At 46.7% G+C, this 14,276-nt stretch overlaps 1 protein-coding gene across 4 annotated transcripts in view; it reads right to left on the bottom strand.

Annotated features, from left to right (window-relative positions):
- VPS26C (VPS26 endosomal protein sorting factor C) overlaps positions 1–11,978 on the bottom strand; it is a 44,196-nt gene extending 32,218 nt beyond the window's left edge. Inside the window, exon 1 of one of the 4 annotated variants that reach the window (XM_078073924.1) lies at positions 11,322–11,978. In XM_078073924.1, the coding sequence (XP_077930050.1) occupies positions 11,322–11,378 (57 nt within the window). In that variant the 5' untranslated portion in view covers positions 11,379–11,978. The remainder of the gene's footprint in view (positions 1–11,321) is intronic. The other 3 variants (XM_036106356.2, XM_036106355.2, XM_036106354.2) reach the window with 3 other exon arrangements.
- Positions 11,979–14,276: the final 2,298 nt, after the last annotated feature.

The following is a 14,276-nucleotide window of genomic DNA, read 5'->3' as shown; positions in this document are numbered from 1 at the left end:
TGATCTTTTCTGATAAAACAAAGGGCAGACCCATTTTTAGCTACCATCACGCCAGGTGTGTGACAGAAAACCATAAGCACAGAGAATAATGTCAGCACAGAGGACAGGGTGGTGAGGATGAATGGGACCCAGCCATCATCAGAAAGCACACGTGCCAACGTCACCCACCAGGGGATCCTGCCCAATAGCCAGGAGGACAGCTGGTGTAAGCCCTCGGTTTCTCAGAGGCACGCTCTTTCTGAGCATCAGCATCTGGAGTCAGAAAAGCATTATCAGGTACAGGTTCCTAGCAAGAATCAAAGGCTACCGACAATCTCACACTGCCCTTCCCAGGACAAGGAGACCAAAAGTGAGGTGGTCAGACCCACCAGCTTCTGCTGGGACTCCTGGCCCAAGAACCCCAGGTGAGCAGGTTGTCAAGGAGGAAATGGGCAGAAGATGAACCGACAATGTGGGTTCTGTGTGGAGTGGGTAATCTGTGTGGAATAGGGGGCTATGTTTTTCGATTTAAATCCTCCAGTGAATAAAAGCAAAATGTTGTCAGCCTGGTTGCCTGCACTGCATTGTATCTGGAAGTTAATAGAACTTTTAAGTTTTGGCATAAGACAAAATAAAATGGGATGGTATGAAGAACTTCAACCTTGTCGGCTCTGGCCGGTCACTACATCGTACAACCAATACTTTTCAAACTGTGAGCCACTGGGCCCCAGGCCTGTGCAGACACCTCAGCAGCCATGTTGGGATTTGAGGATGAGTCGGGGAAGGCAGGGTGGGAATCGCTTCAAATGGAAAAGCTCTGATTTTATATGGTTATAAGACAGACTATTTTAATAGATATTATAGAAATTGATATATTAGAATTCTATATAAGATTTCATTTAATAAAAAGTTTCATTGCGGGGCGCCTGGGTGGCTCAGTTGGTTAAGCGACTGCCTTCGGCTCAGGTCACGATCCTGGAGTCCCGGGATCGAGTCCCACATCGGGCTCCCTTCTCAGCAGGGAGCTTGCTTCTCCCTCTGACCCTCCTCCCTCTCATGCTCTCTGTCTCTCATTCTCTCTCACACAAATAAATAAAATCTTAAAAAAAAAAAAATTTCATCGCTTTAATTTTTTTTTTTTTAAATCTTCATCCTAAACAATGTTGTTCATCTTCTTGAGCTGTTTATAAGGAAACACTCACTTTATTTTTTGAGATGAAAGGTAATATATATTTTCCATCACCTGGAGAAAGGCACATTGCTCTGAGCCTGAATGTTCTTCTACCTGTCAGTGAGAAAGTAGACTTTCTCTTCAGTAGACAATAAAAGACCAAGACAGTCTTTTTAAGAGTTGCTCACCATATAAATGTGTCCAGAAAGTCTTGTGTTCAGGTAGAAGACAATAACTGAAATTGATAGGCATTCTTCACTTCACAAAAGTATTTTTACAAAAGTTGGCCCTTTACCTGTTTGTGTTTGTATGGAAAGCATCTGAAAGGACCCAGAACCCCACGGGCGGAGAGCAGCAGTGCCCAACACACCACAGAGCCCAACACCCTGGATCTCCAACCACACGTGGGAATCCTGGTGGCTCTGAAGCAAGCCGCTGTATTAACTGACGGCTCCTTAACCTCTCCATCCAGATGGTTTACTTCTGAGCTTCAGAACACTGTGCTTGTCTTGTTGGCATGATACTCTCAGTTGCTGATTTGTTACTAATGCTATTCTGGAACTTCCATGTCTTCATCTGCTCACAGGGAGGGGAAACAGATCAGCCCACCTGCCCAATGGCTAACAAGTAACTGTTTTCTGAACAAAAGTTGAAGCCAAGAAAACAAAGCAGGGGTGGAGGTGAGGTCATAGATCTGTTTACTAAAAGAATTCCATTTGACTACTTGATTAAAAAGAACATTGAGTGAGAGGAAGAGATATTCAGAGTTAGGGGGTTAAAAACTCCCAAAGTGTAGCCTAAATGAAAGTGGAAAGCGAATGGAACACTGACTTCAAATCACAACTTTTCCAGAACAGGCCTGTGCTAAGAGGGCAGAGAACAAGCAGGGTGAGCAGAGGTGCACGAAGAGCAGTGGAGGCAGGAGGGGGCCAAGGCCACGGGGAAGGGACAGCCAGGGGGTCAGGTCAGCTCGGCCCAAAGCTGAGGGAGTGGCGCCCGGTTCCCCGGAGCAGGAGAACCAGGAGCGGGCGAGCCAAGGGAGGCAGAGCAGGGACCATCGGGAGGAGGGTTAGCACAACTGCAAGTCCGTAGAACAGACCAGTGGGGCTCTGCCAACTCAGGTTGGGGCAGTAGTAGAGAAGGAGTCAAGAGGGGGAACAAGAGGAGAAGAGAGGCGCCATCTCCTCGAAACTGGCCTGTGCCACGGGCTCTCTGGACTGCGAACAGCACTGCTAGGAGGTCAGCGCTGGGGGCCAATCAGCCGCTGGAAGCAGGCCGGGGCAAAGATGCAAGCTGAGCCCGCGGGGAGGGCGTGGCTCGCTCCGCCGGCAGATCAGGATGCTGCAAGGTCGGAGGTCCACACTGGGAACTCAAGGTCAGGAGGTCCACACTGGGGACTAGCATCAAGAGGAAGGTAGAGGAAACCCAACCACCCTGCTGGAGTCAGAGCAGCCTGCTGGGAGTCAAGGGTCCCCCTGCTGCAGAGTCTAGCAGCCCGCACGCCCACAGCGGTCAGACAAGCTTCACTAATGCTCAGGCCAGTACAAAACGTGCTGTTACAAACACCAAACGGAGAACTACATGATTCATTTTACTGCACCCAGTTTTCAAACAGGCTTGGATAATTCTGAAAATGCCTCTCTTGCATTGCATCAGGGTGAGGTTATGATTTTGGAGACAGGCCTTTTCAGGAGCATTCAATTCTTCAAGAGAGAAGAAGCCCACTCAAAGTTGAGATGACAGCGATTCCTCAAAGGTTCATAGCTCCCCCAAATTATCTTGGGATCCCTCCTGGCTCATTTTTGTACCCTAAGCACTTGCAACAGCATTCACCAGGACTGACCATTCATGTATCAAGAATCCAACAGTACAAAGCACAATAGTTACGCTTTTTTTCCATACCATTACGGTTTTGCAACTTTTCTTCATAATAATGAACTGTTACATATAGGATTTTTCCTCTTTAATTTTTAAAAATATTTTATTTAAGGGGGGGAACACGAGCGGGGGGAGGGGCAGTGGGAGAGGGAGGAAACAGACTCCCCACTGAGTAGGGAGCCCCACGTGGGGCTCAATTCCAGGACCCTGGGATCGTGACCTGAGCTGAAGGCAGATGCTTAACTGACTGAGCCACCCAGGCGGCTCTCCTATTTAATTTTTCAACAGGAAATTACATGCAAGCCAAATAAGCCAAAATGGAAATCTAGAGGTTCTTGTGGGAACAGTAACCAGCCCATTGTGCAGATTCCTTATCACCATAACCTGGTTACACTGGATAGCAAAGCTCTTATTTATGGTTTTCACAACCACAATATTTAACAGTGTCACTTTCATGAGTACATGTGCCAGGAGTTTAGAATGTAAAACATTCTGGGGGCGCCTGAGTGGCTCAGTCATTAAGCATCTGCCTTCGGCTCAGGTCATGATCCCACAGTCCTGGGATCGAGCCCCGCATCGGGCTCCCTGCTCCGCGGGAGGCCTGCTTCTCCCTCTTCCACTCCCCCTGCTTGTGTTCCCTCTCTTACTATGTCTCTCTCTGTCAAATAAATAAAATCTTTAAAAAAAAAAGAATGTAAAACATTCTGAATCTGTAAAAACAAATGAATCATATTTACATTACAAAAAGATTTACTGCAGGGTTCTTTCAACCAATAAGCTCCTCCGGTCCACTGAAAACGTAACATACTTTATGATGCAGTTGAGTCAAACTTTTTGATCAGGAACACCTCTCCTTGCACCATGCAAGAAGCATACAGGCTTACCCGAACCACACTCGGCTCCCAGTGACCAAACCCGCTATCGGGGTTCCCAGGGCACTGGCCCTCCTTCCTCCAAGTCCACTGTGGACAGACATCCGACAATCTGAGAAGCATCTGATACGCACTTACTTGGACAGTGTACTAACCTCCGGATCCACATCATGGCAGACACAGCAATTCTGAGTGAACAGACATTACCGAAAAGCACACCGATACCAACACTCACCATCTGAGCCCCTGCTAAGGGTCAGAACCTACAATAAAATGTCTTAAAACATTATCTCATTTAATCTCACAATAAAACCTTTGATTAGGTATCAGCACCATCCTCCAGATGACAAAAATTAAGACCTGGAAAAGGCATACAGAAGTGTGATTTCGAAGATTTATTCTTCTCAGTGCCCTTGGCATGTCACTGAGTTCTCTGATCCTCAGTCTTCTGAACCATAAAATGAGGGGGGGATTCTTCAGTGTTAGTGGGGACTAAAGCAGTCTGTGAGTGAGTTGGAAAGTATGTTATTATAAAACAATATTAGTTAAGTGCTCTCATGGGATATTAGAACATTCACTAGAAATACGGAATGAGGGAATTTTTTTTTTTAAATCACATATTCCTGATGATCTTGTACCATACATAGGGTTTTGGAAACACAAGTCAAGTTTCTGGACTCAATGAGAAGGACTCTCAGAGTGGAATGGCAAGGATGCTTCAAGCTCTGAGGAAGGTCTATTCACTCTGAACTGTGTAAATTGTGAAAACGCCAGGAAACAAATTTTGGACAGTTTTCTATTATTTTCTATATCTGAATTTGAAGAGAATCACACTGACAGGAATTTGGAAGTCCCCATTCCCATATTTATCTGAATCTTTCTCTTAAAAATGATTGTCCTAGAGCAAATACAAGTAATGGGGGGTTCGTGTGTAGCTCTGGGGCTATGCCAAAATAAGAATCTTACCAACACCTGTCTGGAATTTATGCCTAAAATATTATTTGTAATTACAAAGGAAAATCTATAGTATACCTATAAGACCTAGCTTTCCCTTTCTGATCAATGCATTTATAAAACTATTAGCTTCATGAATTTTGTTTAAATGTTTTAAGGCTTCAACTATCATTTAATAAAGTTTTTGAGTGCCTACTGAGTGGGCAGGTACTGATAGGCCTAGGTATATAAATATAAACAAAACAGTATTTTAGTTAGGCAGACTCAAAGAACATATTAATTACAAGTTTAATCAGTGCAATGACAGAAGAATATATAAAATGTGTTGCTAACGTATTACAGGTTACCACTAAATTACTGAAAACTTTCCGTGATATTAAGTCTTTTCCTGACCACTGGACCCGATATTTCTCTGCTCCACCGTGACCTCACATTCCAGTTCAAGGTACTCTTCTCATAAGGAATTTTCTAAAATTTTAATTTAAATGTAAGCATTATTGTAAGTCTATGAGAGTTGTTTTTAAGATTTATTTATCTGAGAGAGAGAGAGCGCGCACACGAGAGTGAGTGACAAGCTGGGGGAGGGGCAGAGGGAGAAGGACAAGCAGACTCCCTGCTGAGCAGGGAGCCTGATGCGGGGCTCGATCCCACAACCCTGAGATCATGACCTGAGCTGAAATCAGGAGTCAGTGGCTTAACTTGAGCCACCCAGGCGCCTGAGAGTTGTTTTTATAACGGAAATGAAAACACACACTTCTAAACAATTCAGGTGTCAAAAAAAAACCATAATGAAAATTGGAAGACATTTTAGTACAATTATAAAATTGCCACAAGTCACATCTCATGAGACAGGGAAGTAGAGCATTATTTTGGGGTCTTCCCATGTCCACAGAGTGTGAGGTTGCTGCACCAGGCGGCCTCAGCAGGGTCCTTTGGAGCAGCGACTTCGGACAGCACATGGGCAGAGCGGTTCTACTTCTTCCCATCTCCCTGGCGCTCCTGGCCTTGCCCCTCTCTGGCAGGAGCTGGGCGGGGTTACAGGGGTGTCTGCTTTACAGAAACTCCAGCCAACCCACTAGAAACAAAAGACCGTAGGGATGCAGCTAAAGCAGTCCTTAGAGGGAAATGTCTGCATTTTTAAGAGGCGTCAGGGGTGCCTGGGTGGCTCAGTCGTTAAGTATCTGCCTTCGGCTCAGGTCATGATCCCAGGGTCCTGGGATCGAGCTCGGCATCGGGCTCCCTGCTCGCCGGGAAGCCTGTTTCTCCCTCTCCCACTCCCCCTGCTTGTGTTCCCTCTCTCACTGTGTCTCTCTCTGTCAAATAAATAAAATCTTAAAAAAAAAAAAAAAAGAGGAGGCTACAATTTAAGAAGCTGAACAGCCAACTTAGGAAGGTAAAACACAACTACAGGAAAAGAGCCGAATAAATTCAAGGAAAAGAGAATAAATATCTGGAAAGATGATAAAGTGAAATCCCTTTTAAAAACTGCTGCCAAATGAGATTCTAGAAGTGCCTGGAAAAGCCTGGGAAACAAAGGAAACAAAAGCTTTTGCTGGGCCCGGACTGTTCACTCTGCCGCCGGGTCTGCTCCTCCCGCTGGGAATGAACAGGAGCGCCTGTGGTCTCTGGTGGGAGGGAGACTCCGGCCTGGCGCTTACATTTCAAAACTAGGTGCAAGCATCACAACCTCAGTGAGGCTCCAGAGGACCCTATCTTCCCCCCACAAAATGTTGATGCCCCGCTTTGTGCTCATCAGATCCCACAGATGCTCCTATTTGAGCACTTGATCACCTTTTGTTTATGTATTTACCTGTCTCTCTCTACGACCTGCAAGCCTCATGAGATCATCAGAAACTGGCTGAGTAAATTTGGGTGGATTTAATAAAAACCTACAAAAGGATGAGATTGACAGATGTCCAAGATAAAGATACACCGTTAAGCAGAAAGAACAGGCTGTGCGTGCGCGCTTGTGTGTGTGTGTGTGTGTGTGTGTGTGCGTGCACGTACACCATTCGTCACAGGAAATGCCTGGAATAGTACACGAAGTGTCAGCGGACACCTCCAGGGACAGAAAAGGGGGAAAGAGGAGGAAGAACTTACTCTTCACTTTCCAGCCTTTTGTAAAATGTTAAGTCGTTCACACGGCATGTATTACATTTATATATTCTTAAAATGATTCAACAGTGATTCTTTAAAAGTCCATCATTTCGTCAATAAGCATTTTTTTCCTAGGAAAAAACCCAAATGCCAATTTTAAACCCAAGTATAACTTAGGTTCTCTGGTATCCACAGAATGAAAGCCATTTTCAAATGCTTTCGAAAGACAACTAAAACACTGAAAAGCATAGTAATAGAATCAGTACCTTTTCTGAATAGAAGTCATAGTTTTTTATTTTTTAATTTTTTAAAAATATTTATTTATTTGTCAGAGAGAGAGCACGCAAGCAGGGGGAGCAGCAGACTCCCCACTGAGCAGGGAGCCCCGATGCGGGACTCAATCCCAGGACCCCCAGGATCATGACCTGAGCCAAAGGCAGATGCTTAACCAACTGAGCCACCCAGGCGTCCCAAAGTCATAGTTTTTTAAATGGAAATATTACAGTGCTATTTAAAGCACTCCTAGGAAATTGATAACTATTTCTACATTATAAATTCTTCCATTTGCACAAAAATGGCCACTCTTAAGGAGGCGGTATCAGAGATTGTTGGAAGCACAAAGCTGACTGGCCTGAGCTGGAATCCAGGCTGTCTGAGTTGGGAAGCCTTGGGCAAATTCCACACCCCGCTTAGGCCTCAGTTTCCTCATTAGTAAAATGGAGTGACGCAGCCTGGCTAAAGTAACTCTATGCCAGTGCTTCCCAAGCACCTCTGAGTGCAAGAGAAGACTCTTTTTTTTTAAAGATTTTATTTATTTATTTTTCAGAAAGAGAGAGCACAAGCAGGGGGAGTGGCAGGAAGAGGGAGAAGCAGGCTCCCCGCTGAGCAGGGAGCCCGATGCGGGACTCAATCCCAGGACCCGGAGATCATGACCTGAGCCGAAATCAAGAGTCAGACACTTAACCAACTGAACTACCCCGGCGTCCCGAGATGACTGCTTTATGTGGCTACACAGGCAAACGTGCATCGCGTGAACGACACTCACTTACGACCTAAAGATCAGGCTAACGTGGGTGGCAGCCACGTCAAACAAACTATGACAATTACAGGTGCCCGCTGAAAAGTCTAATCCTTAGTAACAGAAACTTTACCACAGCTGTTAAGATGTACAGAGAACATCGAAAACTTGTATTAGTTCCACCTGCAGCCAGTAAGAGTGGGGAGAATGGGAAAGAGAGGCACCCCTTGCACAATCATGGCACAAACTGTGCTTGCTACACGCACCGTCCACAGCACTGAGACCATCAAGCAACTGGCCAGCAAGGGTCCTGCCACCTGGAGCTTAGGAAGCAGCCACGACAGCGCTGGCCACCTATTCCACCTATCCTGAACCACAGATGACGGAGTCTAATACCTGAGCCATAGCACATAGGTCCAAATACATACTTTTGTTGATTGATTAGACTTCAGTCTATTTTCTTTTTTGGCTTCTAAATGATATATAGCAACCATCTGTTTAGGAGAAATTACCTTGATTTTTCTTTCATAATTGCCATATAAGGCCCCCCGACACAAGATTAAGAAACACTGCCATAAGCCAGCCACTGCAGATCCTGTTCCCATTAATGGCACCAGGGGACGCGCCCTGCTTGCGCAAAGCTGACACGGCCTTCAGCTCTCCCGACCACGAGGCCTTCCGGCTGGGTCAATTTTACCATTTCAGTTCTTGCACCTTTGCTTAATGTACTTTTCATTACTTGTACCATTATTTAAAACCACAGAAAACATCTCAGCTGGAACATCTCTGAATGGAATATGTTGAGTTTTTGATGAAATAATAATTATTAAAGCAAAATGTATATAGTCTCCTATCACTGCCTCCCCCAGTTCTTATTCTGAATTTCCAAACTACAGAAAAGTTAATCTCTTAACAAAGAAGAAACAGAGAATACAAAGCAGAAAGGAAACTGGAGCCCTCACACACTGCTGGTGGAATGTACAACAGCGCAGGTGCTTTGAAAAACAGTTCGATGGGTCCTCAAAAAGTTAAACATAGCAGGGGGCCTGGGTGGCTCAGTCAGTTAAGTGTCTGACTGTTGATTTTGGCTCAGGTCATGATCTCAGGGTCAGGAGACAGAGCCCCTCGTTGGGCTCCATGCTGGGCATGGAGCCTGCCTAAGATTCTCTCTTTCCCTTTGCCCTCCCCACCCCTCCAGCTCATGCATGTGCTGGCTCTCTTAAAAAAAAAAAAAAAGTTAAACACAAAAGTATCATATCATCCAGCAATTCCACTCCTCTGCCTACATCCAAGAGAAATGAAAACATATGTTCACACAAAAACTTGTACTAGAATGTTCATAGTAGCATTATTCAAAAAAGCCAAAAAGTGAAAACCCAAATAAATGTCCATCAATAGATGAATGGGTAAGTAAAAGATGGCCTATCCATACAACGGAATATTACTCAGCCATAAAAAGGAACCAGGAACTGATACACGCTATAGGTATGAACATTATGCTGAAAAACATTATGCTAAACATAAGAAGCCAGTCACAAAAGGCCACATATATGAAATCTCCAGGATAGGCAAATCCATGGAGAAAGAAAGCAGATTTGTGATTGCCACGGGCTGAAAGGTAAGGAGGATGAGGAATATCTGCTAATTGGTACAAGGTTTCCTTTTGGATGGACCAAAATGTTCTAAAATTAGATGGTGGTGATTATTTGAGCAACTGTGAATATATTAAAACCACTGAATTCTACACCTTAAATGGGTATATTCTATGGTATCTGAATTACATCTCAATAAAACTGTTATTAAAAAAGAATATAAAGAATATAAAGTAGACTCATAGAGCTTTCAATTAGAGTTGTCAATTAACACTTTGCCCTATTTGCTCTCTCTCTTCTCCTCACATGCACGCACACACAATCTGTGGTTGGACTATTCAAAATTGAGTTATTGTCATACTTTACTCCTGAATACTTCAGTATGTGGAGTATTCTCCTACATAGCATAGCCAAAATACAAATATCACACTAGGGAAATTTAATACAAAGCTATTATTTAATATATAGCCCATACCCAAATTTATCAAAAATTATGTGTATTTGGTTGTCATATCCCTCTAGTTTCTTTTAATCTAGAAAAATTCCCTTTTCTTCATGACATTCACATTTTTTAAGAATGCAGGCCAATTATTTCAGAGTGTTCCTCAATTTGGAAATGCCTGATTGTTTCCCTATGAATTGATCTAAGTTGAACCTTTTTGGTAGGAATACTACATAAAAGAGTTGTTCCCTTTTCAGCGCATCAGGCCAGACCCTCTATGATCATGCCTGAACATACTGTCAGCAGCATCATTAGTGGTGATAGTGAGGTGATGCTCACTGTTGATCGTGGCCAGACTAGTGATGATCTGATTCCTCCATTAGGAAGGTAGCCTTTTCCCTCTAAAATTAATAATTTGGGAGGTGACCATTTGAGTCTGTGTAAACATCAGGTTTCCCCAGTAGTGTTGCACTCAAAAGGGTTTAGCATCTGTTCATGATCTTTGCCTGCCTGGTATTCAATCCCTTTTGAGACTGCGCTGCATTTATGGGACCAACCACTACTCTCAATTTTATTCCACAGCGTGAGTTAGCTGTGATTTCAGCGCTGGCTGCACATTACAAACAATGGTATCTTTGGGAGTGGGACCCGGGCAATCATACTTTAAAATTCCCAGGGTGAGTGATTCTGAGGTAGAGTAGGGTTGAGCTACAGGAACCTTGCATCATCCGCGTTTTGCAAATAAGGAAACTGAGGCCAGAGGAGGTTAAATGATTGGAGAGTAGCACAAAACTTGTTAATGCCGTCATCAAGATTTTTATTTTTTTGTACTTGCATTTTAATATGCCATGCCCTCTGTACATCATCCAAAGAATAAAAAAACGAGTAACTTTTGCATGGTGTTAGAGCTGACCGGACCCTGAAGTGCGTTTTTTTTTTTTCAAGGCGAATTCTGCCTTTCATTCATTAAGACCTCTGCAGTCACGTCGAGAGTGAGGGAACGGGGCATGTGGACACCAAGCTCCTCCGCCCTCAATGGACAGCTCAAGCTCTGGACCCAAGGCCGAGCGGATGTTCAAAGGGCCAGCGGTTAACGCTGCAGCTCAGGCGCCGGCCCCTCGGCCCGTACGCCCGAGGACGTGGCGGGGACTCCGCCCGGGGTCCTCCGAAGGCCTGCGAGCCGCGCGAGGGGCACACCTGGCGGGGCCGCACCTGGCGGGGCCGCACCTGGCGGAGCGCTCTGCCCGGCCCAGGGACACCCAGAAGTGCGCGGGGCCCTGCACACGACCGAACCTGCAGACCCGCCCACCCTACTTACCCCGGCGTGATAAACCTTGTTCGCTCTCTTAATCTTAATGTCCAGGGAGGTCCCCATTTCGATACTCGGCTGAGGGCGCGACTTCCTGCCGCGCGTGACCCGAGGGGAAGGCGAGTCGCCCCGCCCCTGCGAGCCGGGCCCCGCCCCTTTCTCCTCGCCGCCTGCAGTCGTTTCAGGAGATCTCGCTCCCCATTCCAGATCGACTCTCCCGCCTTCCTTTTTCCGGTGCAGGGGCGGGCCTTAGCGCAGGCCGAGATGCTGTCACTCTTCGCCCCGCCCCTGCCGGGCGGGAGGGGCGGAACCAGGCCGGCCCCACCCTTTCCGTAAAGACTGTCTTAACACCGGAAATACCCTCCTCTCCCTCGTTTACTGGAGGGTGGGGGAAAACGGCTCTCTCCCGGCGTGCCCCGCGGTGGCGGGCGGCGTCGAGGCCGTGGCGCGGGCTCTGCCTGCGACGGGAAGGTGAGGCTCCCGTCAGGCTGTGCGGCGCAGAGGCGCTGCGCTATGGAGTTGGCATTAAGGCCGTCATAGCTTGTGACTGCGTTCCCGCCCCAGCCTCCTTCCTCTCGTCATCTCTAGTCCTCCCCCAGTCTCTCCCGGGGGCTCTGAGGACCAGCGTCCTCGGCTCTGCGGCGCTACCTCCCCTTCCCGCGGACTCGCGCCCCTGGCCCGCAAGGCGCCGATTGGCGGGCGGCCCGCCTGGCCCGCCTCCGCCTCTGCCGCCGGGCCGGGGGCAAGGTCTCGGGGAGCGCCGGGTGACCTCGCCCCGCTCCGAGCCACGGCGCTGGGTCCCCGCAGCCCCGGGGCCGCGGGGGCTTGTGGGTACTTCCCCGGCGCGCGCCCTGGAACGCGGTGCTGAATATTCATGTCGGTGCGCAGAATGCGGGAATGCGCGGCCCGCAGGCCCTGGGTCCCGGCGGCGCGTGGACCGGAGAACCTCAGAGCCGGGGCGGACCTGCCAAGTCTCCTTTTTATTCCCGGCCAGAGCCGGCTGAACCAGACACAAGACATCAGCTTGGTTTGGGAGGAGAGTTGCCTCCAGGCAGGGCAGCAGTACAGTGCTAGGCAACACACTGCTTTGACTGAAATAAAATTCCTTGTAGATGTTTTAAACCAGGACTTTTCCAATAAGCAGAAAAGTAACATTTCGTTATTTTGGTAACGCAGTGCGGTGAAGAAGTGCTTTTTGTTTTTAAATTCCTTAGTTCTGATGTCTGTTTTTTAGAGTGCATCACTTTTAGGATTACATTGGAAATTTTCTGTAAAACAATTTCATGAGTCAGTATCACCGGTGGCTCCCTCTTGAGAATTTAAGCATTTTATAGGACGACAGTGATGATGCTGTAGCTACAATTGCTTTTGAAGGGTGATACAAGGTGGTATTTCCCAACATTCAGGTCTCCGGTTTCAGCTCCTTCCCCTCTGCCCTCAGGGCTTCAGTCTCTCTTGGATGTCTTCCTGCAACCCAAACTCAGCAATTCTAAAACAATTCATTAGGGATTTAATAATCGCAGCCTAGTCTACTTGCAATTCAGGAAATGAATCCCTCTCCACCAGACTCACCCATCATTTCCAATTGGTAAAATATCAATCTCTGTAGACAATGCAGGGAAGCAGGAAAAGAAACATAAGGATCCACATTCTAGACTTGTTTGCTCAGCAAACCTGCTTTATACTTAGTTTACAACAGAATATTTCTTGTTCCTTGAGGTCAGGTATGCCATGTTTTACTCATCTTTGTAGGTTGTACACAATCTTTATGGAATGCTAGTGCAGGGCAAAGAGGTTTTGTTCCAGCAATTACCAGTGTAATCAGTTTTTGAGCCCTCTCTGTGTGATGGCTTCCAAACACGAAACAGTCCAGTTTTCTCCCATCACTGCTCTTTTTAATCTTTCCCATCCCTTAACCACACCTTAGACCATACCCCTAACTTTCTGGTCAATTTCAGTTAGTAAAAATCAGACCATGTCAAAGTGCCACTCTCATGACTTCAGTGGGAGGCCAGATCCTTAGTGGGGGTGGGAAGGTGCAAGTCGTGGTTCTGGCTCTTGGACACTTCAACATCCTCTTCAGGCCTGGCATCTGTGTTGAGGCAAGCATCGCTTAACTGGCCTCTGCCCAAAGTTCTCTCTTAATTGGTTCCTGCTTGTATGGATAACTGGCCCTTGCTTGAAACTTTCAGGGGACACATATGAGAAGGCCTTGTGGGCCTTTTCCCTTCCATACATTTCCATGGGAGATTGAGCTCCAGCTTGATCTTTTCCATCACCCCCCTGCCAGCACCCACTAGTGCACTCAGTCTCTTGGTGAGGGTTCAACAGGCAGCTCAAGACAGTCTGTCTTCCACGGGGTCCACGTGACTCATGAGAAATACACATCCTTACCACACAAAAGGGCTGGACTGGAAGCTGCCCCAAGGCCTCTCCTCTCCACCCTGCTGTCTCTCTTCAATCTTCTTGCTCCCTCCTGAAATGCAGACAGGAATAACTCCGCAAGAATGCTGACCAGACAGATTTGCAAGGAGTGACTGGAAGACCTTGCCTTCCAGTAGGCCCAACCCATACCAAGGAGAGATTACCTTGCAGCCTCCCCCTCTACATCACTTCCCACAAGAAACACTGCACTCTCACAAGGCCAACCGCCTTCTTTCATTCTTTCCTCTCCCTCCCTATGTAGAATGAAATGGAGAGGATTGGGGAAGTATTTGATGGAAGCAGGGCTTGATCTGCAGCTTTTTATTAATCCCTGGGAAAGTGGCTCCAGTTGTAGGCATCTTTCACTAAAAGGTAGGGCACTATGCTTATTTCAGCTGTGAGCCTAATTCCCATTTCAGGACAGTAGGAGAGATTCCACTAAACATCTTTCAGTGGAGGCTGTGATGCTCTGCCCAGACCTTTCAGGACTGAGGGACATGTTCCTGAGCTGCTGAGAGTTTTGCTCTCAAGAGCTGTCAG

This window comes from Halichoerus grypus, chromosome 1 (assembly GCF_964656455.1).
Source record: "Halichoerus grypus chromosome 1, mHalGry1.hap1.1, whole genome shotgun sequence".
Lineage (NCBI taxonomy): Eukaryota > Metazoa > Chordata > Mammalia > Carnivora > Phocidae > Halichoerus > Halichoerus grypus.
This window is presented reverse-complemented; position numbering and strand designations above follow the sequence as displayed.